Here is a 27,538-nt window from a genome sequence, read left to right on the forward strand (position 1 = left end):
ATAAGGTGTCGATGTTTTCCACCAGTAGAAGAAATTAACAGCTGTGTGCATTTGCTTGCAAACGGTTGGCCACTCTTTAGTAAATATTTATTGCAGAAGAGGCTTAAAATAGATGCTCGCTTTTGCTATGTTTTTTAATGTAAGTGTTTATGCTCCAACTCAGTTTTATGAATTGTTATCAGCCTTCCTACGCAGTTTTTTAAAACTTTGAACAAAGAGTTGCAGTCATGTTGGCAAAATTCAATTTAAAATAAAATTACATCTAGTTGCTAAAAACAAAGAATGAAAACAACAAAATGATAAGATATTCACCAATAATATCGCTGGAATTGCAAATTAAATTGCTTCTTTAAATGCAAAGAAGCTTCTGACAGACATTTCAGGAGATTGTGAGATTATTTTGGTGCAGGTTTCTTCCGAGCAGAAACACTCTCATAGGTGAGTCATCAGAAAAAAAAACAACTTTCCTACATTCTTGCCAAAACACCCAAATCAGAGAAGTTATCCTCAACTAAGCGGATCCAATACATTTCAGAAAGCAGTCCTTTGGACTGTTGTGGAAGGTCATGTTTGGAGAACTAAAGGGTTTGGAACTGTGTTACAGTCTGTGGATCTCAAAACATTTAACTTGTTGAAGAAGGAATTGATTTAATTAAACGCTGTGTGTGTTTAACATTTAGATAAGCTAAATATGAGCCATGGATAGCTCTAAATGCACTTGAAAGTTGCCCATTACCCTTGAAACCTTCTGAGTTTATTTTCCTAGATTATTTGTGACTTTCTTCATTCCGGATAAATGAGGGTGCAGGACAACCCAAAGGCTTTTTGCAGAGTGAATAAACGAGAGACCTTTAAAGAATTAGCGCTGCCTAGAAATAAGGTTTAATTCTAAACCTTCTGTGACTCATTCCTGAAACATGCAATATGGGCAAACCTTAATTTAGGTTTATTTTACCTTTTTACTCTTAAGGAAACTGGAAATAATGGCAATTATAGCACACCTCCTATTATTGAAATAATAATAATCAAATTTCACTGTTCAAGACCGGGGGTGTCAAAATTTTTGTTATACGTCTCAACACTCTGTCATTAGCCTCCTTAGACTGAGCTCCACACGGATTATGTCGGCAAACTGAGTACAGATCGAGCAATGGTGAAAATCAGATTGATCAAATGTATAAGCAGAAGAGAGAATAGACACAAATAATATTGAGAGAGAAAATGGAAGAAGGGAAAAGATTCTGTTGGCCATTTGTCTTAGCACAATTTCCTGTGTCAGCATTCACTGAGCTGGGAAGCCAATTATGCTGAGTCAGCATACCTCTGCACTGCAGAACAGGAGAAAGTGATTAAAGCATTTTCCAGCCACTTGGCCCTTTAAGCTGTTCAAGTAGAAACAAATGAAATATTTTGTTAGCTAATATTGATAAGTAAGATACCATACTCAATATTGTGCATATAGAAAAAAGAGCTTGAGAATGATGGGTGTCACAAAATGTTGAAACCTGATGGTTTTGAGTAAACATGCAAAATAAGCTTCTTGCAAGCAGGGTTGTCTCAAGCCTAAAATTACAAACCCTGCACAGAAACTGAGAAAGATGCTTGGTACAATGTCATTTTTGAATCTGAGGAAGCATTTTTTTTAAAAAGGCTCAGGGCCATTTCTAAAAAAGAGCAAAAACAAACAAATAAACTATAAAATGGCATAGAATCTAAATAAGTGTGTTACATTTTGTCCTGCAACAGAATTTGGTTCCTTATGCTACATTTGCTGCAATTGCTGTAAGATAAATAAATAATTCAACGTGACACATAGGCGGTTTTCTGTCTTACAGAATACATAGTTTCAGATGCCCGGAATGATCACATCTGTGCTGTGAATTAAAACCCCTCACCTCTGACTCAAAGAAGGAAGAGAAGTTGTTTGCAGAATAAATGGAAAAGCTTAAACGCTCTGGATTATCTCCAGATAAAATCAGAAATGAAACGCAACTTATCAAATGCTAAACATTAAGCCAATAGAAAGAATATACAGTAAGCGGCTGAATTAATTATAAAACTATTGTCCACCATTAACTACTGTTACTCAAAATCAGCCCTCTAGCCATCTGGCTCTGCAGCAAATAAACATTAAGCCGATATTCACCAGCAGGGAAGTCAATCTGGACTTTATCTGTCACACTTCAACACTCTTACCCTTACGTTACATAGCAAAGTCCTTTACACGTTTACTTAATCAATTGGGGGTTAGTTAACTGTTATCTTTATTTAAATGTTTTTTTTTTTCTCCTTAGAAATTGTCAGCATGGGGTGTGTCCCCTGCAGAAATGGCCCGTAGTCTTTAAATGAACAAGGACGGAATGGGAGCAATCTACAGATGGAGGTGTAGGAGGAGTGTCAGTCTTGTGTTGGGGGGGGGAGAGAAAAAGCAATTGTGCTTGCCAACGTTCACAAAATATCACAGCGGAGGACTGATTTTATTCTCAGCAGTCATGAGGCGGCGGGAGCCATTTTTGTCCTCCTTAGCAGACAAACGAGGTGAAGACAGATTCTATAGGAAGCTGTCCGTGACAAATGGTTGAACTTAGTTCTTCATGTTTTCCGCTCGGCTTTCTGATAGTTTAAAGTTGGGGAATGCCAAGCATGCACATTCTTACGTGAAGTCCCCTGAGAGCTGATGATGGCCGAGTACCGGGGTTCTGTGAACATAGAACACATTGTAGATAACACAGAGAGGGCGGGGGTGCCAGAATGCTCTTAGGGGCTTAGAAAGATCTCAACGTGATAGGGCTGCACCTGCAAAAGTGGTTTTGTTTTTTGTTTTAAAAAAAAAATGCATTATAAAAAGTAATACACCTGTTATATCCAGTGTTGTAGTCAAGTCACTATGCCTCGAGTCCGAGTCCAGGTTCGAGTCACCAGTGTTCAAGTCCGAGTCAAGTCCAAGTCATTAAAAAAAAAATCCGAGTCGAGTCCGAGTCGAGTCCACTACTCATCCGAGTCGAGTCCGAGTCGAGTCACTATTGACGTGTGATGTATGACATGAAGCAGTAACATTCCATTTCACTAATAACTCTTTCGCTGTAGTTACCCTTGGTTTTACTCGGTAAAACTACCGCTTTTTCCAAGTCTAAGACGTCTCCTAACCATGGTTTTTAAATATTGTTGTTATGGAACGTGCAACAGCGACTCGAGGTACGCTGATAGGCCGCATATGAAGGATGTTAAAGCCGCAAGCGGCGTCGATCGGCCCTCGCAGCCAAGCGCACTCCGGCCTATTGGCCACCGCCGCGGTGCCGGCCGGCGGGCGGGGTTCGCACACCGCCGTGGCTCCGGCCGGCCGGCGGGGTTCGCGCACCGCCGACCGCCCGCCACCGCAGATGCTGTTACGCATTTTCCTCGCTCGTCCACCGGGCGATTCCCACAAACGCGTTCGGCAGCGTTCCCCCATTACTCACAACAAATCTGGAGCAGATCGGTCGATGCAGCGAGGAGATACAGCCGTTGGATAATGATAATGCATTTGGCCACCGGACCGGACTAAATTGTTCGGCGGGCCGGAAAATTTATACCGATTCCTGGACGGTGACTACAAACAGAAAAAAAAAAACGGCCGATGACGGCATGAACACCAAGCAGGAGAAAAACAACGACTTACCTTTCTATCAACTTGGCCAGTTTCCCAGTCTTTCTAAGCCCTCGACACTCAATCCATCGTTTGAGCTGAACGTTGGTATGTTGTTCCACAGTTCTACCAGTAAAATGGGCGCCTGGACATCCTCTTGTGAAAGTTTAACAGCTGAAAAGTCGGTCATATCGTTGGATCTGTTGCATGTGTAATGGCTGGTTGCTACTTGTGCGCTCTCACACTGTTTGCCCAACCTTAGCGGCAAGGGGCGTTGCTCATGAGATGGTGACGTCACGTGCGCGGTACGACATTTAGATATTAAAATCATACACCAAATAATATTCTAATGACATATTAAAATTATAGCCTAATGATATAAAAAAAAGTCGAGTCTTTTTCTCAATTTCCGAGTCAGAATGATCTGAATGTAGGAGTCCGAGTCCAAGTTCGAGTCATCAGTGCTCAAGTCCAAGTCAAGTCACGAGTCTCTAAATTTAGCTAATGACTCGGACTCGAGTTCGAGTCTCGGACTCGAGTACTACAACACTGGTTATATCAAAGCACTAAATATGCAAACAGAACAGGGTTGCACATTTTTAGCCATTCAGCTCAACCCTCCTACCCTGCCCAATATGCTTGCTAATTTCCGTTGATAGTTACTGAAAAGCAAAGGCTCCCAACACTGATGTTGTGGGTAGGATGTCGGAAAATGAAATAAAAATTAGATGGTATCGTTTTTGTTCATTGCAAGTCATGTCATGTTTAACGAACAGATGACACGTTTAGAAAATACAGTTGCATGTCAATAAAGTAGAACGTCATGGGTAGCTATTTCTTTCAGCAATCCAAGTCAAAAAGGTAAACCAATAGAGATTAATTAATCAAAGAGTTAATTATCTCCCAAACAATCATAACCATCAAAAATAAATTTCTGTTAAAGGTGCAATTTGCACAATTTCACCACCAGCTGGGCTGTTGAGCATTATCTGTAGACTAAAACAAGACGTGTGGCAAGCCACTAAATCTCTCAAACCTAAGCCCAGAACAGTTAACTGTTTCAATTTAAAAAATTTTCTAAAAAAAAAATACAAACATAAAAAAGCCCTGAATGTACGTGAGGATCACAATGGGCAGCTCACAAGCTGCACTGCAGAAATGGATCTAAAAATAAGCAAAATGTTCTTAAACATAGTGTTTTTGTCCTTGATCTGAGCAGGTAAATATGATCATTTGCCAATGGAATAAGTATTTTGACCCCTACATTAAGATAATTAGACATCCTGCACTTGAAATAAGATAATGGAGATGAATTGTTCCTATTTTAAGTGAACAAATCTTATTCTATTGGCAGATCATCTTATTTACCTGCTCAAATCAAGGACAGATACACTCATTTTAAGACAATTTTACTTATTTTTAGTTCTGTTTTTGCTAACTGTGCTAGCATAAAATCACATACCAATAATGCCTGGCCCATTGCTGGTCAAACTCCAACAATTAAGCCACATACCACAATTGTAGCATTACACTGAATCAAATCAACTGTAACACCAACAAATACAAGAATAGAAGTCCAGTTGTTTTATTTTTTAACCTTTTTTGAACCAACAAAAACAGGCATTTGACTTCATGGTGTTACTCACCTGTCCAGGAGGAGAAAAGCTAGCTCTGAGTCAAACTGGAGCTGCAGTGTGTGGCAGAAAGAGAACCAACTGCGATCTGAAAACTAGATGCAGATTGCTCCCATCTGCTAGACTAAATACTTTGCTCCTGTGTCTTTTGAGCGAAGATTGTTTTGCGAATCGATTGCAGAGATGGAGCAGACTGCAGAAGAAAAGGAGTGGAGAAATAATGCCGGCGATTGCACCGCTTTCATAAATTCCCCCACTTTGTTTTAACGAAAACCTATGTCTACTGAGTTAATTTCTCCCTTTTAGCATCTGTATAATGTAATCTAAAATGGTTTGTACAGTGAAGCAGAGGTAAATGTTAGCATCTGTCAGGTAAATGTGTTCTTTAATATGTTAAAGGTTAATGTCTATATCCTGACAGTCCCTCTCCCTTTGACTCTGCCTGCAGTAAATTACCCAGCTGGGCTCGGGCAGTGGTTCCTAAAATCTTCTATGTCACAGAGAAGGCCTGGAACTACTACCCCTACACCATAACGGGTGAGTACGCGATGCAGCTGTACTGTGCAGGCTGTTCAGCCCTGCTGTGACACTCTACCTCCTCGGTCCGTGCCAGGTACCGAAACAGAATAGCTCTGCACTGCAGTCACATGAATGCACAATGCAGTTTTTAAGGTCACCTTCTCAAACAGTTTTCAATTAGTTTTTCGAGCCGCGGCACATTTTACTCACCACTTATCACTTTGTACAGACACTTTACTGGATGTTTGTAGCGCATCGGAGTAGTGTGAAGAGACAAGGGAAGAAACGGGATCCAAACAGCAAGTCCCCGCAGCACATTTCTAACACATTTCGATAAAAAAAAAAAAACCTTGTGGAACTGCCTCCAATAAAACCCTGTGAAACTCCAGACATATGCTTTGCGGTTCTGCAATCTTGTTGGCATTTTCTGAGCGACGTTTGGAGGTTTAAACGCGGCGAAGACAAATGCTTTTTGTGGTTACACTTGGGCAGAGTGGCTCAGGTAATTGGAGTGCGGTATTTATTGAGTACAGCGGTGGAGGTTCAAACCCCCAGCACCCCTTCAGGTGGATTTCAGGATCAAAACCTTAATATCTTTCAGTAATACAGGTCATTCAGTGAATCTCATTTCATAGATTGTTGTCACATCAAGCGATCGTTTGGATGATCCTGGCTTTCAGCTAATAAAAACCCAGATTTCAGTTTCTCAGAAAATGTTATGGGAAAAAAATCAATTAGACCAATAAAACATATTTTGATAGATCAATGTTGACCTATTTAAAAAGTATATCCATGTACTTTGCAGTATTTGCACACAGTCATTTACTGTGGCTCTGTTTGCTCTTCAGCTCTCATGCAATATTCCTCTTGATAATACCCCATAGATTCTTCATAATGTTTAGGTCAAGTGAGTTTGTTGGCGGAGCATGGTGGTGAAGTTGTTAGCATGGTTGCCTTGCAGCAAGAAGATCCTGGTCGGGGGTCTTTCTGTATATAGTGTGCCCACGGGTTCTCTCCAGGTACACCAGCTTCCTTACCTGACTCCGCCAGATAGATTTGCTCCGCATATCCATCTGGAAACCTTCCGTTGAAGTAATTTTGGGAAGGGGCGAAAATACCGGTTAGCTGATTGGCCTATGTTGGTGATAGACGGGCCAAATGAACCAATCAGATTCGTCGTCGCTCGTAACAACCACAAGCCAAGCTACTCTTGCTGCTGCAGGTAAAGGCTCGTTAGCTCAGCAAAGAAATACTCTATAATTCCGATAAAACTTGCTCGATAGCCGCGCTAACGCTAGTTTCATCGGCTGAAGCCGCCATATTCTTTAGACTGAACTGACGCGCTTCCCGTTGCGTCACACCTCAACCCGCCTCAAAGCCAACGCTGATTGGACGTTCGTTTGGTGAACGGCTCCAAATTTTCTTTAACGGAGAGTATCCAGACTGATCTGAGAGTGAAACCTTGAAAGCTCGCGAGATCAGGATGGTCTCACGAGGCTACCAGCTTCCTTCATGAGTCCAAAAACACGACCGTAAGGTTAATTGGTTACTCTAAATAACCCGTAGGTAGGTGTGCATCCTTGCATGGCTGTTTGTCCAGAGTTTCCCTGTGATGGGACTGGCCATCTCATCATGTTGTACCCAGCCTGTCACGCAATGATTGCATGAGGTAGTCTCCAGCCGCCCTGCAGCCTTGCAAGGATAAGGGAGTATTTATAGGTAATGGAATGGCTGGATTTTCCCGGCTATTAAAGCAAGGTGATAGCATGGCTTCCCAAATCAACAGGTATGCATCTGTGTGGTGGCTGTTGAAGACACTCCATCCTTCCACAGGGTCGTCGAGGCTTTAGCATGACTGTAACGTAACAGTTTTTGCCATTTAGTGACATTCGTCTGAAAAATTTAATTTTTGGTTTTCTTTTGCTGTAAGACACAACAAAATGAACAGAAATAAATGCTTTAATTAAAGTTTTTTTTTATTCAATATCTATCTATCTATCTATCTATCTATCTATCTATCTATCTATCTATCTATCTATCTATCTATCTATAAAATATGATATGAAAGTCATCCTCATCAATTTAATTATGGAAATAAATAAAATTTCCAGTGATATGATGATTTGCTTTGATGCAACTTTAATTACTGAAGTGACCTTGTAGTCCTTTGAAAGTTGTAGATTAAAGGTGAAAGGAAGGAGGTGATTGATAAGCAATATACCATCATCTTAATCAGTATGTATATGTAAGGTCTTTTGGTCTAAACGTGCAACATTTATGGCCAATTTTGACCAGATGTCAAAATGATCAGAACACACAATTTTCAGCTTTCAATGCGGTTTCAGCTTGCTAGCAGGACACATGGTAGGACACACTGAGCATATTTCGGACCTTAAAACACAGCCATCACATGTTAACACGTTTACGGTTTTGTCGTTTTGATCCTGACTCCCAGCGAGGCACAGCAGTGGATTTAGCTTCTTCGAGCGAATCCCCGCGATCTCAAGCGAGCAGCAATAAGACACACGCCAATCGGTACTGCTGCACCCAAAAACAGGACTTTTCCAAACTTTTAATTGTTCCCATCATTAAACAGAAATCTTATCAGTCAAAGGAAATTGGTTATTGATGGGGGTAAATGGATGAGGGAAGGATGTGAAGTGGCAAAATTTGGTTTGTATAAAGAATGTGCCTTTATTCATATAAACATTGAGCTCAAGAGCAAATCTGAGACACATTTTTTAAAGTTAGTTGCTTAATTGAAATGTCAGTTTTACTGTTCATTTGTTAAGATCTCTTGTTCTATTGTGTAGCTCTTATTGACGTTTCACTAACTGTCTTTGTTGTGCTTCTCCTCTGCTCTGACCTGATGTCTGTGACTCACCCTGCCTTGGTCTGAAGAATATACTGTAAGTATCAGTGTATGTCGTCAGAAAATGAGGAAAATAAATACTATAGACTGGTTGTTTCTATAACGTTTTTGATCTTTGTCACAGTTAAAAAAAATCAAAAATCAAATTGAACTTTTATTTGGTGTGCTAGGATGCTGAATGTTTACATAATCGTGCAAATGTCTCTTTGAGGCAATAAACTATAGAGTCGTCTGCTGTTTGACACATTCAGTATTCTTTCGTGGGAAAAAAAAAGAAGATTGTGGCGGAAACATTTGTGGGGGAGAGAGGCAAAAAAGCATCAGCAAAACCTGCGTTGCTTCTTACTGCAGTTCTCGAAAAAGACTTGCAGAGTAAACCCGAACACAGACACGCAGCAGGTCTCCGCTGGTGCGGCCCGTCGTTAACCCACAGGATGCGTCGTCAGGCCTTGACCAAACAAGCTCACACGCTGGAAATACAAAAGCATGTTGTGAGGCTTAGCTGTAGGGCTGCAGCAGTTCAGAGCGAAAGATGAAGACACCATGAGTCACTCCGCTGTAAGGAAGGCGAGAATACTTTGACAGCAATAAAATGCTTGTCATTCTTTCCACGCAGGACCGCTTAGGAGTCGCCACATCCACAGAGGATTAGATTTTTTTTTTTTTTTTAGCTTGGCAAATTTGCCAAATTCCTGACATTTATTTTATTTATTTATCTTTTACTTTTGACTTCCTTACATTAATGATGGCAGAAGGTTCAAGCGCTAACTTTGACATTCGGTGCAGATACAAGCACTTACATCAAAGCATTTTCAAAAAGCTGTCGTGTAGATGTTCTAATTAAACCATGCAACATCAGCGCTTTGCAAAAAAAAATGTTTTTTTTGTCATTTAGCCATTTCACTTTTTGTCAGTCGTTTGTTAAAATGACAAACTTTGATGTACTAACTGGGTTTTTGTGATGGAGCATAATTGTATAGTGGAAGGAAAACGATACATGGACCACCCACACACCCCCTCTCTTTTTTTCTCTCTAATAAAATCATGCATGGTGTTTTGGTCAAAACTGAACTTTTTGGCTTATACAGAAAAATGCTGTGTGGCAGCACTTCATAATCTCTACAGTAAAAAAATGGTGGTTGCAGCATCGTGGCGTGGGGATACTTTTCTTCAGCGAAAAGGTGGATGCATGGATGGATGGATAACTTTGCTGATAGGTTCACAGATGTCCACAGATGCTCTATGCCAAGGGTTCCCAAACTTTTCAGCGTGAGAACCCAAAATTTGTACCAGAGACTAAAGTCCTAAAATTACAAGAATGAAGTTATATTTTTATAAGAACTCTTACAAAGAAAAGTGCAGCCTTCCACCGGCGTTAAGATTGTACTTTGGTATCAGTTTCACAAATAAGGGAAGAACTTATTGGGACGCCCAAGAGGTGTCTCGTGACCCTCACTTTGGGAAGCCCTGCTGTATGCAATCTAAATGAGCATGAGCTATTTTGCAAGAAGAATGAAAACAATTTCTGCCTCTAAACATGCACGGGTGGTAGAGACATACCCCAAAAGATTTACAGCTGCTGTAATTGCAGCAAAAGTTGGTTCACCCAAGTATTGACTCAATAGGACTGAACAAATACGCAATCAGACTTTTTTAACAGATTTTCCACTGTAAAAAATGTTGAGTACGTAAGTCTAGCTTTATTTATACAGATCCGTTCTGTATAAATAAAAAAATCGCACAGTGCTTCACATGAGCCAACAATGCAGAAAACACGAGATAAGTTAATGAAAAGCAGGTTTTAAAAGATTTGCATTTAACTGGTAAAATAAAAACACTTTGGAAACAATGTGTTTTTCCTTGCTCTTTACAATTGTAAGTGTTGGCTTATCACATAAATCCCAGTATTCTCACTGTCCACTTTCCCTACATTCTTGTTAACAAAGAGCGATTGGTACAAGTCAGTGACTCGATGCATTTGGTTTCCTCAGAGAGAATTTTCTTTCCACTCACTTTCATTTTCATAATTAACTGAACTTGACTGCACTGTTTAATAAACTAGGATCGAAACTGGAATCTATGTACAGCAGTTAAACTTGAATCTGCTTGTATAAATTAATTGAATTGAAATTATGCTGGTTGTGAATCGGCGCCGTTATAAACAAACATTTTAATAATTGAATTAAAATGTATTGCCGTATAAGGTTGTAATCTGACAACGTGGGAAAAAGTGGTACGAGTAACTGTGACATCTAAGGGGTGGTAATTGAACACAGAAGGGATTGTATGGCGGCAATATTTATTTTTCCCTTTTACCTCTTTCACAGTGCTCATTTCTGCCCAAGTTCTCCATCCACATAGAGACGAAATATGAGGACAACAAAGGCAGCAATGACAATGTAAGTACAATGGGTGTTTCCCCAAGTCACCTGCTTACGGGAACAAATTTTAGTGCATATACTGTTTTGTTTTTGTTTTTTGTTTTCTTTGCATCTACAGTTTCAAATTTCAGGAACAGGCATCCCTCCTGTTTTCCACTGCAGATGGCCTAAAGGCTGATAGGGCCCTGATACTGTGGATGCTGCACAGACCATATTTGTCCATTTAGGCAAATTTGTGATGTTGTGTTTGGTCTCAAATTGACTTAACCTCTCCTGTCATTAGTGATGGAAATGTGCTCCATTAATCTGGCCCTAGCACTGTTTGGCATTTTAGCAATCGGATGTACATGCATCAGCTAATGGGCATGGTTTCCAAACAAATGCACACAATATGTAAGGTCCGTCTTTAGTAGCTAAGTTAAAGATTTTAGATTTGAATGTTGTCCTCATTGCTGCCTAATCATGAAATATTCTTTCTGCGCTTCATTCAACTGTGGGCTCAAACTCCGCTGGGTCTAATGTCAGCCTGGAGACCCAGACAGTTAATTAGCCATGCTCCCGCTCAATACTTTCATCTTAATATAGCGTTTTGGACCTGTTCTCTTCGTGCAGAGAAAGCGCTGAACGAAATGAGACGAGGTAGCAGACAGAGTGGTGTAAGAAGGACCTCCGCAATGCTGCAGGAGGGAAATTCTCCTGGTTCGAGTGATGATTTACAGGCCGCCTTATTAAAATGCCCGTTCCACATGAGCTTTGAGTGGGCCAGGTACTGCTGCACTTGTTGGATAGCTAATTTAATTTGGGCTGTTGGACCACTCGCTCCGGTTCAGAGGGACATTAGTCATCAGTAGAGGGTGCCAGCGCCTGGACAGTGAGGAATGAAAGGCTGCCGCGTAACAATCAAATAGCTTGAAGTGCTTTGCATCACATTAGGCGTCTAGGAAGGTTGATTTAAAAATCTCTCCCATGAGTCAATTCAACTGTCCGGCATTTGGGGGTTGGCCGTATCAAGTGTCCCGTCGACACGTCTGAGTAGTTCACATGTCCTGATCGAGCCGGAGGGGACAGGAATGGGCACAGAGCTCCCCAAATCTGTCGAGATGTTTCAGATCCATGTGTTTTTGCTTTGACATGACAGAGTGTTGGATCAAAGGCTGTTGAAATTAAATTCTAAAACCCGAAGCCGCCTTTGGGCGATGCAATTTAGAACCAGAGATAAAACCAGAGAGGAGACGTAAAAATATGTGCTCGCCTTTGATTCTCGATTCGGGACGCCGGGCAGATTAAGATCTTTCTGGACGTGAGCAGAGATGCAGGGATCTATGTTGTTTACTTGCATTGAGACACTCTCAGTAATTCAGTAACGTTAATAATGCTGCGGCGCTTTTTCTTTCATGCTGTTTGGGTAAAGGAACTTACCTGACTCCGCCAGATAGATTTGCTCCGCATATCCATCTGGAAACCTTCCGTTGAAGTAATTTTGGGAAGGGGCGAAAATACTGGTCAGCTGATTGGCCTATGTTGGTGATAGACGGGCCAAATAAACCAATCAGATTCGTCGTCGCTCTGACGAAAACACAACCACAAGCCAAGCTACTCTTGCTGCTGCAGGTAAAGGCTCGTTAGCTCAGCAGAGAAATACTCTGTAATTCCGATAAAACTTGCTCGATAGCCACGCTAACGCTAGTTTCATCGGCTGAAGCCGCCATGTTCTTTAGACTGAACTGACGCGCTTCCCGTTGCGTCACACCTCAACCCGCCTCAAAGCCAACGCTGATTGGACGTTCGTTTGGTGAACGGCTCCAAATTTTCTTTAACGGAGAGTAGCCAGACTGATCTGCGAGTGAAACCTTGAAACCTCGCGAGATCAGGATGGTCTCACGAGGCTATAAAGGAACTGCTACATAAACTAAAACATACGTTTTAATGATAAAGACAGGAGTCTGAAAAATAAGTAGGTGTCTGTACTTCCTGTCATCCTTCTGTTAATCTGGCTCATTTCTTTTCACTTGCCGTGAGCTCAGTAAGAAAGGAACAGCAACAAAAATCTAACTGCAGTGAAAGAAATTGTTGATCAGAGAGAAGACAAAAGCAGGGGATGTTGCTTCTGAAGATGAAGCGTCATGCATTTGTGGGCAGGAAAATAACTGGAAAAGCAAAAACTGTTGAACTGTTTATTAAAGAATGTGCGACAAATCCCACCAGGATCATCAAACATGGGCACAAAACAGCAATGTAAAGAAGGTTTAGGGATCGTCGAATGACCCGAAAGGCCCAGGGATTGGTGGGCACAAGTTCATCTGCCAGGGCGTGTTTGATAAACAGGTTTTTACAGCAGCTGTTTTTCAGATGTTTCTTAGAGGTTCTGCTTGTCGATTATTTTTTGCAGTGATCTAACCCGGATTTCAGTCCGCTCGAGCTGAGTTTAAAACAACTGAAACACTTCAGAAAAAGCTGCTCTTCTTTCATTGTATGTTGAATTAACCTCAACACCTGTGGTCAGGTCTGAGCAGAAACAACAGCAACAAAACCCCCAAGAAACACTACAAATCCAGTGATATTGGATTAAAGTATGCGCTATTAAACCGCCTCCACATGTTTTATATGATTTGTATTAAGTGCCATTTTGAGTCCTGGTTTAAATCATGTGCGATTTCATGTTTACAACAGCATCTCATTCATGTTTTCCCTAAAGCTCCTTTGAGCTGTTATTCTGAATGGGCCGCTAATTATATTGAAAAAGTGAGGTTTTAGTTATTGACGTGTAGAACAATTATTTTTGTGCCATACCTTTTAAAAATCAGAAACAAAGGAGTTTATTTCCCCTTTAATGTTTAACTTGAAAGCTAGCAGTGTGAATGGCTGTGTAGTAATTTTAGGTTGGTGTCATTTAATCCGTGGATACAAAAAAAAAATGAATAAAAAGAAATCGGATCTGTATTTCTTTTTCTATTTTTCTACTTAGATTGTTGAGATGCATCAGGACAAAAAAAACGTGAATAGTTGCAATTACAATTATGAGCGAGGAGCAAAGCAGAAGGCTTCCACCTTTTGCAGCATCAGCTGACTGACCTGAAAGTCTGCTCTGTGTTTTTTAGTGCAATGAGCAACTGAAGAAGTGAGCTTAGAGCGACCCCTACTGGCTGTTGAGACCAAGCGCTTCTGTTGGGTTTACTTTCTGAGGCGAAAGTGACACTGCGATGTGACACAAAGAATTTGCTGCAGTGTTTGCTTCCAGTTATTTTTATCATGAGAGAATAGTTCAGCTGGAACATAATTGTTGTGTTTAGCATAAAAAAAAATTACTTTTCTTTCAGATCTTTGACACCGAGCTGAAGGACCAGGAGAGGGAGATTTGCTTCGTCGACATCGCCTACGACGAAATCCCCGATCGCTACTATAAGGAGTCTGAGGTGAGCTGGTGCAGGAGTGTGTGTAGGTCCGGCGTATCTCACTCCAGCCCTTAATGGCCGGTGTATCTGCAGGTTTTAAATGTGTACTTGTTCCTTTACTGCTAATTTAATTGGCTAAATTACCTCCTCGACGTCTCTTCAAGCTCTCCAGAGGTCTGATAATGAACCAATCGACTGATTCCAGTGTGTTGACCCGAGTGACATCTAAAACATGTAACACACCGGCCGTCGAGGCCCAAGTTTAGACACCACTGTTGCAGAGCCTTAATGAGTGCTAAGTCACGACACAATCAGTAGTGAAACACTGATGGATCAGTGTTTTGTGTGGCTGGCTGTCTGTGTCATAGTGGTCATGGGAAAACGTTCTTCCCAGACATCTTCAACTTTTACAGCCCTGAATTAGGATTTCTTTTTAACCTTGAGGTGTAGTTTGTGCAGACACTTGTTTCTCTGATTCAGTCATATAGCTACGTTGCTTACACTGCAGTTAAAAACAAATAATTTCACCCTTCACACACCTGCAGGACTTGCGATATTTCCAGTCAGAAAAGACAAAGCGGGGCATACTGCAGGAAGGCTGGAGGGACACACAGGACCCCATCATGTGCTCCTACAAACTGGTCACAGTCAAGTTTGAAGTGTGGGGTCTGCAGACCCGAGTGGAGCAGTTCGTACACAAGGTAAGCAGTCGGCTTGTTTGAGACATTTAGAGCCAACCATCCCATATATGCAGCCTACAGGATCTTCAGTTGGTAGAGAATGATCAAATATATAAATATATATAAATAAAGTATAAATAATATGATAACAGATGGGCAACAAAATACCCATCTCCAGCATCCTTTAAATTGAGGATGCTGGAGATGGGTATTTTGTCCCAACCAAAGTTGTTGCAGGACAGCCTTAATATCCTGCTCTAACAGAGTAAATGAGGTTTAGAAAGCTATGATGATGTTCATCAGTGTGTACCACCAGTCTTCAGATGAGCTCGCATCCTCCTTCTGCGTCGGCAGTTTGCCAGGCTAACACGACTATGTTGTCTCTCTCCTTTGATTTAATTAAAATAGCACAAACGTCCAGCATTCCCTTCCAAGATAAAGAGATAACACCCTGATTCAATCATTGATAATTTTGCTCAGAAGATATTTTGGTGCGGTTCTAATTCATCACGTCAGCACAAAATGTACAGTAAAAATTATCCGTTGCATAAAGTTGGGGCTTTGCTTTGAACATCATAAAAATATATACTAATATTACAGCACACCTACCAAATAAAGTAGTTTGTTTTTTAATATATATTTTTTATTATCTATTGACATCTGATGTGTTTATGTTCAGAAATAGGGAGCATGGCATGTCTTTCTTGCAAAACCAGCTTTATTTAATTCAGAGTAGCAATTTTGCGCTGAAAAAGCACAAATTGAACAGTTAAAAAATCATAATATGAATTAAATTGAGTCATATTCTTTTCCGCCCATCAACCCTTTTTGTTGTTGCAAGCAACAGCCAATATTCTCTGCTGGGTCTAATTGGCCTGAAACGCCACAAACTTAGTTTTTCTAAGAGAATTTGAGAATGCAGAATTGATCTACAACAGTGTTATTATGTTTTGTCACCCCTAAAATAGCTGTTTATAAGGATATCCTGAAGCTTTACTCCCAAAAAAAACCCAGATGGTAGTTTTTACACAGTTAAACTTATAAAAAATGTTTTTTCATTAAATGCAGTAAACTGGTTGGATGATTTAAATGCTATATTATTTGCAGTGTGCAGATGAAATATGTACTTTGACCCATGTTTGTTTTGTCTTGCAGGTGGTCAGAGATGTGCTGCTGCTGGGACACAGGCAGGCGTTTGCTTGGGTTGACGAGTGGATAGGTATATCTGCAAGCATATTTTGAACTAAGCTGCAATAAGCGGCTATGTATTTGTGCTAATTTTTAACAAATCAGATTGCTTTAAGCTTATAACTGGCGATGCATGGGCATTCATCCTACCTGCATTTAACCGTTTGTTTACCAACAGCATAAATCCTTCGCTCACTACTAACCCACTAATGCCAAACACTCTTTCCACTCTTCTTCGTGTCTGCGCCAAATTAAATGAATCTACATTCTCTCATGTTTCGGGTGAGAATTTCAAACACATTAGATTTGATAAAACATTTGTAAACGTAAAAACTAATTGGTTTTCTGTTTTCAAGACTTTACTTTCAAAATGTTTTATCAAAGCTAGTAAATAGTTTGTGTTTGCTTTGGTCTGTCCTCTCACAGTGGCATGAAGGAGTCATTTAAAAACTCAAGTCGGCTAAGGCTGCTGCAGTCACTGAAACATTAATGCAGGCTCTGTCCGTTCCCCCGGCTGCACAATGGGCTGCTTTGTGCGCACCTCTCAAGTGACTGCAACACATTTACTCATTCTCAGCTGTTTTTGGCTTTCCCCAAAGCTGTGGAGAGCACACAAAATAAGCCAGCTATCTTTACTCCACTTCATGTTTACCACTAACCTCAATACGCCTTCTTTTCTGAAACCTGGATTCTGCTAATGCTCCTAAAGCAAATTTCCCTTGAGAAATGTTTTCTTATCCCCCTGTGGAAAAAAAGTTGAACCTTTTTACATTTTTCTTTCCAGTGATTAAACCTCTACTTGCTTATTCTGTAATCTGGAATCATACCCACAGCTCCTCCATCTTTTCCTGCTCTCTTGGCTTGGACTTGTCTTGCCATCTCCTGCACACTCTTTGGGTTCTGGGCAGCTAACACTTTACCCTCCACATCTCTAACCTCACCAAAGCTTACAAATGCCACCAAATCCTCCCCTTCACTTAACTGTCTGTGAGCTGGAAAGCCGTGATGGAACAGTGCAAACATTTTGACCTTCATTGCACCCCTGCCTCCCCCCCACCTTTTACAGATATGACTTTCGATGACGTGCGGGATTACGAGAGAAAAATGCATGAGAAAACCAACATTAAAGTTTGCAATGAGCAGCAAGAGCATTCCACAGCAAACCCATCATCACTGGATGACATAGAGATCCATGACAAAGCAAGTGTATGTGTCTTTTTTTTCTCCACGTTTTTACTCCAATTCTCTTCTTCTGTCTCCTATTTTCACAGTCGTTGACTTACAAATGAGGCGGTGAGAGCTTCATAAGATAATACACATGGAGTTAAAAATGTAACATTGGCCAACTCTGTTTTAAATTCAAAGTATTAAAAAAAAAGATGAAGAAAGCGTTACGGTAATATAATAACAGTGATAAATAGCAGACTGTGAGCATAGAAAACCTGGAACCTGTGCTTTGGTTAGAAGCTGTGGTCATTAAAGTGTTGCACTGATCAGATTATTCTTTGGTTAATGTAACAAACAATAACTTCAGTTTATGACTTAATTTTAACCCAAATACCCTCTGAAAGGGATAACAAATTACTTTAATACACACAACCACAATAATTAAAGACATTTAGCTATTCTGGGATTTATTCTTACTTTTACCTTTTGTATTCATAAGCTGCACTCTCTAGCAATGTTTTCTGGTAACGGGGTTAAACTACTACATATCCTTAAAATTAGGAATGTCTTGGGAATTTGAGTCAATTTTGATGTATTCTCTAAAGATTTTACATCATATCCTATATCAACTGATCCATGTTTAGGCTAATTGATCCTGATAACCACCTGCAAATGTTATCAGAGCCAATTTGGCTCATCAAACCAACATGGCTCTGAATGACTTCCTGATAGATAATAATTTCTGATAGATATCATTTATCAGAGTCACATATTTTCAGATCAAAAGTGAATTATAAGGTTATTTGATGTCAAACCACGTTTGAAACGTCTCCAAGGCGAGTATGAATTGATTTATCGTCCAGTTGCTGACAGGTTTTTGTTTTTTTTTAGCCCCATTTGCAGCATGCAAAAGGGGCTAAAGGATGAGCATCCAGCATTTCCTGCCAAAGCAAATCAGCAAAATAGATTCTTTGTAGCGAGGTCCACATTTTTAAAATGTCAACACATGAAGACATTTGACTAATCTATGCGTTGTCTCTTGTAAATCTCTTTCCAGACATGACAATGGATGAGGTGAGAGAGTTTGAGCGCTATATTCAGGAGGCCACCAACCAGAAGATTGGGGTGTTTCCCCCATCCATCTCCATAAGCGAGACTCCCCTGTCCTCCTGCGCCCTAACCGGCCCTGCCAGCGCCCCCACAACCCCAATGTGCACGGATGCACCCGAATCCCTCTCTGTTCCCAAAGACCGGCCTCGTAAGAAGTCTGCCCCCGAAACGCTGACCCTCCCCGAGCCCGTTCCCAGCGAAGCCGCACAGGGCTCTGCCTTGGACCAGTCACCCATTTCCAACCATCTCCAGTCCTCCACGCCGCCTTCCGACTCTGACCTCGCTGAATTGGGCGAGCCGTAGAGCAGAGGAATGTCTTCCCCTAACCCCTGTTATATACTCGTTCTTCTTTACCCGTTGTCTTATGAGCCCAATGAGGTTGCTCTTGCCTCCAAGCACCAGTGCCCTGAAATTCAACTTCTTTAGCCATATCCAATGATTCGCCATAATGTTTAACACACACCAATCACTCAAGAAGTCTTCATTAATGCCACTGATACCACCCAGGCAGCTGTAGGCTTGGTCACCCTGACGTGGCTGAGCGCGAGTCAAGCGAGCCAGATGTCAGATTTTTTCTAACAAACACATTTAATGCTTCTTGAAAGCAAACAGTTTTTTTTTTGTTTAGTGGCAGTTGTTTTTGTAAATAAATCCTTTTCATTGTTTCCGTAGTTACGTTTTCTTCAATCAGACTAGATGGCCACGAGTTATTGCATTTTTGAAGTAGTTGCCTTGACACCACAGAGCCAGTGGAGATTCAGTTCGGATCAGTTTATCTGTTAGTATTTTGCATGAGAGCTGAAGGCGTGATAGAAATAGGCTCGATGATTCAAACTGGAAGAGCACAGTAGAAGTAGAACAACGCTGGAGAGGCAGTCAAGTACTTTCACAATAGATCCCACGAACGTGTTTCTGTAGCCGGTCGGCCTGGTGTGTGGATCAGATTGTACTCCTTATTTCCTCTCCAAACTGAAAAAAAAAAAATGCAAAATACGTACAATCATGAAGATAATACACCTCAGGTTTCCCCAAACTCTACCTGGTTCGCCATCCAAAGGCAAGGATGCTGTTGTACCCAATCCTCCCTGCTCTATTGCCAAACCTGCATTTTATACCTCCAGAGATGTTATAATAATAATAATATTAATAATAAAAAGAAAACATTATATATAGTAAAGCAGTCTACTTAAACCTGGGAATGTTTACACATCTTAGACGTTTTAAATGAAGCTGTATGTGCAGTCGCAGTTTGAAGTAGGAAGTTTTAAGCTTGCAAAGCTGAATTGGCCGGGTCAGTTACCGCGTCCTCATCATCTTACTGAAGCTGATTCAGAGATCAGTATCAGCAGAACTACATGGTATTTACAAAGTCAGATGTTGCCTGAAACTATTGCTGGATATCTTGTGATATAAATGTGATCCACCTAAACGAAATCAGTCAAATTACTTATGTCACATGTTGGGAATACGTAATTATGGGTGAGCTTTGAGCGACAGACCCTCGTGCACAGCGGAGAAGATGAAAGGTCAGTGCTAAATTTGAGAAGAAGGGCACATGTGTCAAGCTGACTTGAGTATGTGCTTCATTATGGTGCACAGTGGGTGAAGATTTTAATTTGTCAGCCCAGATTGGTAAAGGAAAGCCAGTGCTTTTAGGAGAATTGAAAACATAATTTGCAGAGAGCCGTGTTTATTTTAGGCTTATATTAACGGAGAAACGAAAGATGGATTCAATGTATTCTCTAATGGAGAACGACGTTTTCCAACCAATATTATTCAAAGCAAGGGTTTTATATGCTGCATGGGATGTTCACAACTTGTTATACAAAATATATGATGTGTAATATACTGTATATGGATGGATTGTTACAGTATATGAAACAATGTAATTATGAAGAAAAAAGAACCCTAAATGCTTCCATTGGAAGTATGAACTAATTTTGTACAGTAGAAAATCAGATTTCGACTGAAATGTAAGCATGTCCAGAGTATTTACTGTAGGCCTATAAACCTTTTGAACTCAGTGCCTCTGCATGCTGCAATTTTATCATCAACTTCCTGTGTGTACATTCAAAATGTATTAGTTCAGCTCAAAAAAAAAAGATAAATTTCACCACTTTTTTCTAAAATGATTTTTAGCACAATGAGAACAGTTTAGTCCCACATAAGAAAGCCTAGCTATAATATCAAATTTACACCTCTGGTGAAAGGTTTACGTGGACTCACTGTAGGCATCAATGTCTAACATTTTGGATTTTTAATCACATATCCGAACTGCTTCATTCATATATATATAAAATCTTCAATGGCTGTCACAAACAATATTTGGATGCACAAGTTTAAATTATTAAGCGATTGAGAAGTTACACGTGCAGAATTGGACATACAGTACATGCTGACGAAATTTCACTAATTAAGGCTACTTAATGGATATTCTCTGGGCAGGAGAAGACCAACATTTTTTAATGATATATTTTGAATTAACATGAATCATATAATCTCACACACAAACACAAAGAAATCTTAGTATGAACAAATGATAATTACAGTTATCCATACTCTGAAATGGAAAGTTCGGTTAAAAAAGGGTCTTGCTCATCGTGGCAATTTGCAGGGAATCAAACCAGGTAACTGGCTGCAGGCTTCTCAGAACACAAGTGTGCTGCTCTAATCACCTTTTTGACAAATTGTGATTTAGTCACAGATATTTTCCCTTAGAGATCAGACAGTAGAGAAGTTATCCCACTTCAGTCGATTGCTACAAAACATATGAATTCAAGGTAGAATTTGCTTAGGGAAATGCATATGAAAAAAATAACAGCAGGGCTTTATAAATTCAAACTTGTGCAATTCTTATTTTAAAAATCATTGAAGTTGTTTGCTGTAACCTGGTAAAAAAGAGTCCTGAATTTGTATGACACTTATGCCTACGAGGAGTCAGTGTAAAGGTCTCACCAGAATGACATTGTTACCTCTATCCCCACAGTGGCTGCAAAGATTTGCTTCCCCTCTAGTAGCTGAAGCTCTGGGTCTCTGTTTTTGTATTACATTCCCTCCACTGTAGCCTGGTTATCCTTTACAGTTTGAATAAATCCCCACATTACAAATGTTTCCTTTTTGTTGTGGCGCTTGTGAACTATCTTGGATCCTCTTTCCTAAAAGCCCCCCCTCCTACTTCAGTTTTCTCCTGGGCTTTTGAGTTTAACCGTCCCAACAAAGTTCAAGTACTGCCACTGCAAACAAGACGCAGAGGGGTGTAACTCGAACCTTTGAAACTGTAAAACCAGATTTTCAAGCGACGGGGCTAAATCGCTGTGTTTTTCATTCAGTTACTGACGCTGGTGTAGATTCTCAAGTCACCCAGGTCATGATAATCCTAAATGCTTACATTCAAGGCAACTGGACTTCTTCTGTTGTTTATTGTCCCGTTGAGCTAAATAGAGGGTAAGGCCAGTGTCCTAATTGCCCCTTTAGTGACTTCAGTGGCACTATTAGTGCTGCGACTACAACTTATAGCCTGTTGCTTCCAACCATGTTCAGAACTGAAGAGGCCTTTTGAATGAGGTTAAACATCTTCAAGAAACAAACAAAGGAGTCCAGTTACCTTTTACGTCGTCACTTATGATTCAATTACTGACATTACACCGATGCATTCTGCACTTTCCAGTCTTTGACACCTCAATTGACAATAAAGGAATGTGTTTATTACTGTGTTGTGGGTTTGGTGGTCCAAAATCCCCTCATGCAGCACAGTGACTTTGAAGAGACGGGCTTGAAGAGAAAATATTCAGTTGTCTTACCATATTATAGCGTCGATAATTTGTAGAGATTCTCATTTAGATTTAGAGAAAATTTAAACTGTAGCTATTTATTTGTAACTGTAGCTTTTGTCTTTGCGTTTTCAAGATGAAAAGAAAAATTCTACATACCAGTCATTGGCTGTCTGTATATGTCTATTTTATATAGAGTCTAGATGCTTACTAGTCTGGTATTGACCACCTCTCTTGTCAGGAACACAGCGATCCAGGGACATATTTGATCCACCGTGGGCTATTAAAATAATGCAAAGTGTATGTGGACCGTTAATCTCTGCTCTGTTTAAAAGAGTAACCCGATAGCTCTTGTAAATACAGCTGTTAATGATTGATATTGTAGACTTCTTATGTTGGGCCTGCTCTGAGTTTCATTACTGGCGTGCCATGATTGTGCCGACGGACTGACAATGGACGAGGTCGTTCTTTTTTTGTGTGGTGAGGGTTTGTGATTCCTTCACAGACATGAACTAAATGGTTTCATTTGAGTCGGGCTTAATATGTTTTTATCTATGACGTTTCTATTGAACATTTTGATTTTAGTTGAGTTAAAAATGTTTTTTTTCTTCTGTTTAAATATCAAGATTGTAGTGGTGCAGTTTTTGCTCTCCAGTTGCTTCTAATGAACCCCATAGGGGTATATAATTTTCTAAGTTGTAAAGCAAAGCGATGCTTTGCATTTTAGTGATGTGGCTGCTTTGTCGTTTAGCCGCCTTGTTAATTTTAAGGCGAATTCTTTTTTTCTCTTTTCTTTTAAATAGTAAACTTTGCTGTTATTTGATTTTGTGAACGCTGTAATGCATTTCATTCCTCTTCACCTCCCGATTCGGTTTGCATTCAGACGAGCTGTCTCCTGCTATCTGGAATCTGTCTCATGAACTTTGAACACGTCTGACTTAAAGCTCATCTCAGTGTTGGCTGATTATTCAGGTGCACTTCGAGTCGATCCTGCTTTGTGAAACAGACCCCAGAAGTGCCATTCCTGTTTAGCTGCTGAAGGTTGCTCTTTGTTCTTCCACTCGGAATATTGTATTGTACTTGGTATATTTTTACTGCCCTTTTGAGGTTTATTTGGTTCTTTGTTGTAATTATTGTTTAACAGTTTTCTTAAACGGATAAATAAACTTTATTAGCTATTGTTACGGTGTTACTGTTGATTCTGTTTTACATGCATGCATCGTATAATTCCATGAAAGTAATTTCTCTGTTGTGGTGTATCAAATAAATCACACTCTTGCAGTCAGAATTGGGGGACAAAAGCCCTGGTTTCAGAATTTGACGAAAGCAGTACAGCGTCTGTGGTGAAAAGTATAAAAAAAACCTGGCAATATTGTTGTAAAAACATTATCAGCAAACATGGCAACAGGTAACAGACCCCTTGGTTGTGCAATTTAGGTTATTTAGTTAACCAAGCATGTACTGAGTGTCCAGAATCACCATTCACCAACTTTGTGTTTATAAAAGTTGGGAGTGAAACGAAGAAAGAAAATATTGATTGAAATTTAGATTTTTTTTTTTTTTTTTGTGCAATGGGCACATTGTGGCTCAAATTCTTTGAACGGATGCAGTTGAAACCAGATATTCACAGTTAGGCCCAGAAATATTTGGACAGTGACAAGTTGTATTTTAGCTGTTCACGAAAACCTGTTCAGGATACAAATATGTAATCCAAATGGGCTTGAAGTGCAGACTCAGCTGTAATTTGAAAGTATTCACATCCAAATTGGAGCAAGGGTTTAGGAATTATCTGGATGATATGATTGTAAGGCTGCATGGGATCATCCCTGGTTAACCTGTCATCAATTAGGCAGTTAAAAGGTCTGGAGTTGATTCTAGGTTTTGCATTTGCATTTGAAAGCTGTTGCTGTGAACACAAAACATGGGGTCTAAGGAGCTGTCAATGGAGGTGAAACAGATCATCCTGAGGCAGAAAAAAAAGAAAAAATCCATCAGAGAGATAGCAGAAATATTAGGAGTGGCCAAATCAACAGTTTGATACATTGTGAGAAAAAAAAGTGCCCTGGTGAGCTTGGGAACAGAAAAAGTCTTTGGGTAATCACAGAATCCTTTCCATGGTAAGGAAAAACCCTTCACAACATCCACTCAAGTGAGGAACACTCTCCAGGAAGTAGGTGTATTAGTATCTGAGTCCGCATAGAACTTCATGAGAGTAAATTCAAAGGATTCACCACAAGGTGCAGACCCTTAATCAGCCTCAAAAATAGAAAGGCCAGAATTGACTGCAAAAAAAACAAACAAAAAAAAAACACCAGAAGAAGCCAGCCCTGTTCTGGAACAGCATTCTTTGGACAGAAGAGACTAAGATCAACCTGTACCAGAATGATGGGAAGAAGAAAGTTTGGAGAATAATTGGAACAGGGGTTTCCTTCCTGTTAAAGGGGAGTTTTCCTCTCCTCTGTCACTTCATGCATGCTCAATATGAACGATTGGTGCAAAACCATGGACAATGCAGACGACTGTCCACTGTGGCTCTACGCTCTTTCATGAGGAATGAATGCTGCTTGTCGAGACTTAATGTAATCTACTGGGTTTCCTTAGATAGGAAACCTTTTGACCAAGCTGTCTGGATGATATGATTATATTTGACTTTGTAAAGTTCCTTGAGATGACGTGTTGTGAATTGGCGCTATATAAATACATTGAATTAAAAAAATTACTGATGTGGGCTAAAAGGCCACTCTGCAAGGAAGAAGCCATTACTCAAAAATCACTAGTAAAAAGCCAAATTAGTCATTTTAAAAGATGGATTCATTGTTCTGATGAAAGTAGTGGTCATACTGAAAATCATCCCATCTGGAGCAAGATGGGCGAAGCCCGCTAGCCTGAGTCCCACAACATCAGAACTGTGAAATACAGGGGTGGCAGTATCATGCTGTGGGAGTGTTGTGCTGTAGAGACTGGGGTGCTTCACAAAGCAGAAGATCAGAAGAAAAGAATATCCATAAAATAAGAAGCAACATCTCAATAAATCAACCAGGAAGTTCAAGAGTGGGTAAAAAAATAGTTTAAGGGCATAAAGATTAATGTATTTTTTTCAGTGTATGTAGTCGGTGTAATGTAAAGTGGAAGCAAATGGGGAAAAAAACAACACATTTCAGAGGGAATTTGAGTGTTTCCACTAAAGATGGGTGTTATATTTTATTACCATACAAGTAAGGCCCCAGTTTGAAAAGGGGTGTTCACCTGTTTAAAGTTAACTAGAGAATTAAGAAGGAAATGGTACAGGACTTATTTCATTCAAAATGTTCAGGAAAAATTTAAGAAAATCTGAAGACTGGCGTGCTCAGCTTGTGCCCTCTAGTGGCTGTTGTGTTAAATACGACCTTTAGTTACAGTGGAATTAGGCTGGAGTGTGAATGATGAATACACTGCCTGGCCAAAAACAAATATATTTTGTTGGACCACCTTTAGCTTTGATTACAGCACACATTCGCCGTTGCATTGTTTCGATAAGCTTCTGTGATGTTACAAGATTTATTTCCACCCAGTAGTGTATTTATTTTTCACCAAGATCTTGCATTGATGACGGTAGAGTCTGCCCGCTAAGCAAAGCCTTCTCCAGCACAACCTAAAGATTCTCAGTGGGGTTTAGGTCTGGACTCTGTGGTGGCCAATCCATGTGTGAAAATGGTGTCTCATGCTCCCTGAACCACTGTTTCACAATTTGAACCTGATTAATCCTGGCATTGTTATTTTAGAATAAGCCAATGCTATCAGGGAAGAAAAAAATACATTACAGGAATCACCTGGTCATTCAGTATATTCAGGTAATCGGCTGACCCTCGTTCTTTGAGCACATACTGATGCTGAACCTGGACTCGACCAACTGCAGCAACCCCAGATCATAGCACTGCCTCCACAGGCTTGTACAGCAGGCACTAGGCGTGATGGGAACATCACTTTACCTGCGTCTCTTCTTACCCTGACGCACCCATCACTCTGGAACAGGGTCAATCTGGACTCATCAGAACATATCCCCTTCTTCCATAGCTCCATTCTTTATGCTCCCTAGCAAATTGAAGCATTTTTTCTGGTTAGTCACTGATTAGTGGTTTTCTTAAGGCTACACAGCTTTCTGGTTCCAATCCTTGTAGTTCCCTTCACATTGTGTGTGGAAATGCTCTTACTTTCACTATTAAACATAGCCCGGAGTTCTACTCTTGTTTTTCTTTAATTTCATTTCACCAAATGTTTAAGTGATCACCGATCACATTCATTAAAGATTTTTTTCGGGCCACATTTTTTCCTCGAAGACGATGGGTCACCACTATCCTTCCAGTTTTTAATAATGCGTCGGACAGTTCTTCACCCAATTTAGGTAGTTTCTGCAATCTCCTTCAATGTTTTCTCTGCTTGATGCTGCTTTCCGATGATTTGACCGTTCTGAACCAGACTGACATCTTTTCCACAACCACAGGACGTGTCGTTCCACATGGTTTTTTAAGAAATGAGAAACAACTCATTGCACCGGTTGGGGTAAAATAAGTTGTTGGCAGCTGAAGCATAAGCGCCCATGCAGTAATTATCCAGTGGGAGACTGGTACCTATTTGCTTAGTGAAATCCAGGTGGCAACTATTTTTTGGCCATGCAGTGTATGTTTTACTTCCATTGAAACCATCTGTGAAATTAGCAGGTCCCACTGGACCAGTGAGCAGAGGAAGAATAAATTACAGATTTACTGACTGCTTATTTTACTGGACCGGAAAATTGTTACAAAGACCTGTTACTGTGAAAAACGGAGGAACTTTGACGCAGCCTCTCCAAAGCCTTTCTTTGTCTTTCTTAAGCCATTCAGCAGTCGACTTGCTGGTGGTTTTGGATCTTTTGTACAACCCAAGTGTGCTTGAGCTCAAAGTCACAAATCGACAACCCGACATTCTGCTTCAGGATTTTCTGCTGAAGAACAAAAGTTGTGGTTCCGACATCAAACTGATCAGGTTCACTTTTGTCTCATAAGTCCACAGAATGTTTTCCTGAAAGTTTTAGAGGACTATGAAGAGGATTTCCTAGGAAATGTATTTTCCAATTATGCTCTTATTGTTGGTCTGTCATTTAAAATCTATAAATACTTACAATGGATGGCAAGACACTGTGACTTTTACCTCTCATACGGGATAAATGATACGTGAGGAAAAC

The 27,538-nt window shown here is 40.3% G+C and overlaps 1 protein-coding gene across 2 annotated transcripts in view; it reads left to right on the plus strand.

Annotated features, from left to right (window-relative positions):
* LOC105934268 (phosphatidylinositol transfer protein cytoplasmic 1) overlaps positions 1–23,519 on the plus strand; it is an 87,466-nt gene extending 63,947 nt beyond the window's left edge. Inside the window, exons 3-10 of one of the 2 annotated variants that reach the window (XM_012874173.3) lie at positions 5,708–5,796; positions 8,680–8,687; positions 10,978–11,049; positions 14,349–14,444; positions 14,969–15,124; positions 16,259–16,322; positions 17,358–17,497; positions 18,516–18,637. In XM_012874173.3, the coding sequence (XP_012729627.2) occupies positions 5,708–5,796; positions 8,680–8,687; positions 10,978–11,049; positions 14,349–14,444; positions 14,969–15,124; positions 16,259–16,322; positions 17,358–17,497; positions 18,516–18,521 (631 nt within the window). In that variant the 3' untranslated portion in view covers positions 18,522–18,637. Of the gene's footprint in view, positions 1–5,707; positions 5,797–8,679; positions 8,688–10,977; positions 11,050–14,348; positions 14,445–14,968; positions 15,125–16,258; positions 16,323–17,357; positions 17,498–18,515 lie in introns of both variants that reach the window. The other variant, XM_012874172.3, reaches the window with a different exon arrangement.
* Positions 23,520–27,538: the final 4,019 nt, after the last annotated feature.

Source organism: Fundulus heteroclitus, chromosome 13 (genome assembly GCF_011125445.2).
Source record: "Fundulus heteroclitus isolate FHET01 chromosome 13, MU-UCD_Fhet_4.1, whole genome shotgun sequence".
Taxonomy (NCBI): Eukaryota; Metazoa; Chordata; class Actinopteri; order Cyprinodontiformes; family Fundulidae; genus Fundulus; species Fundulus heteroclitus.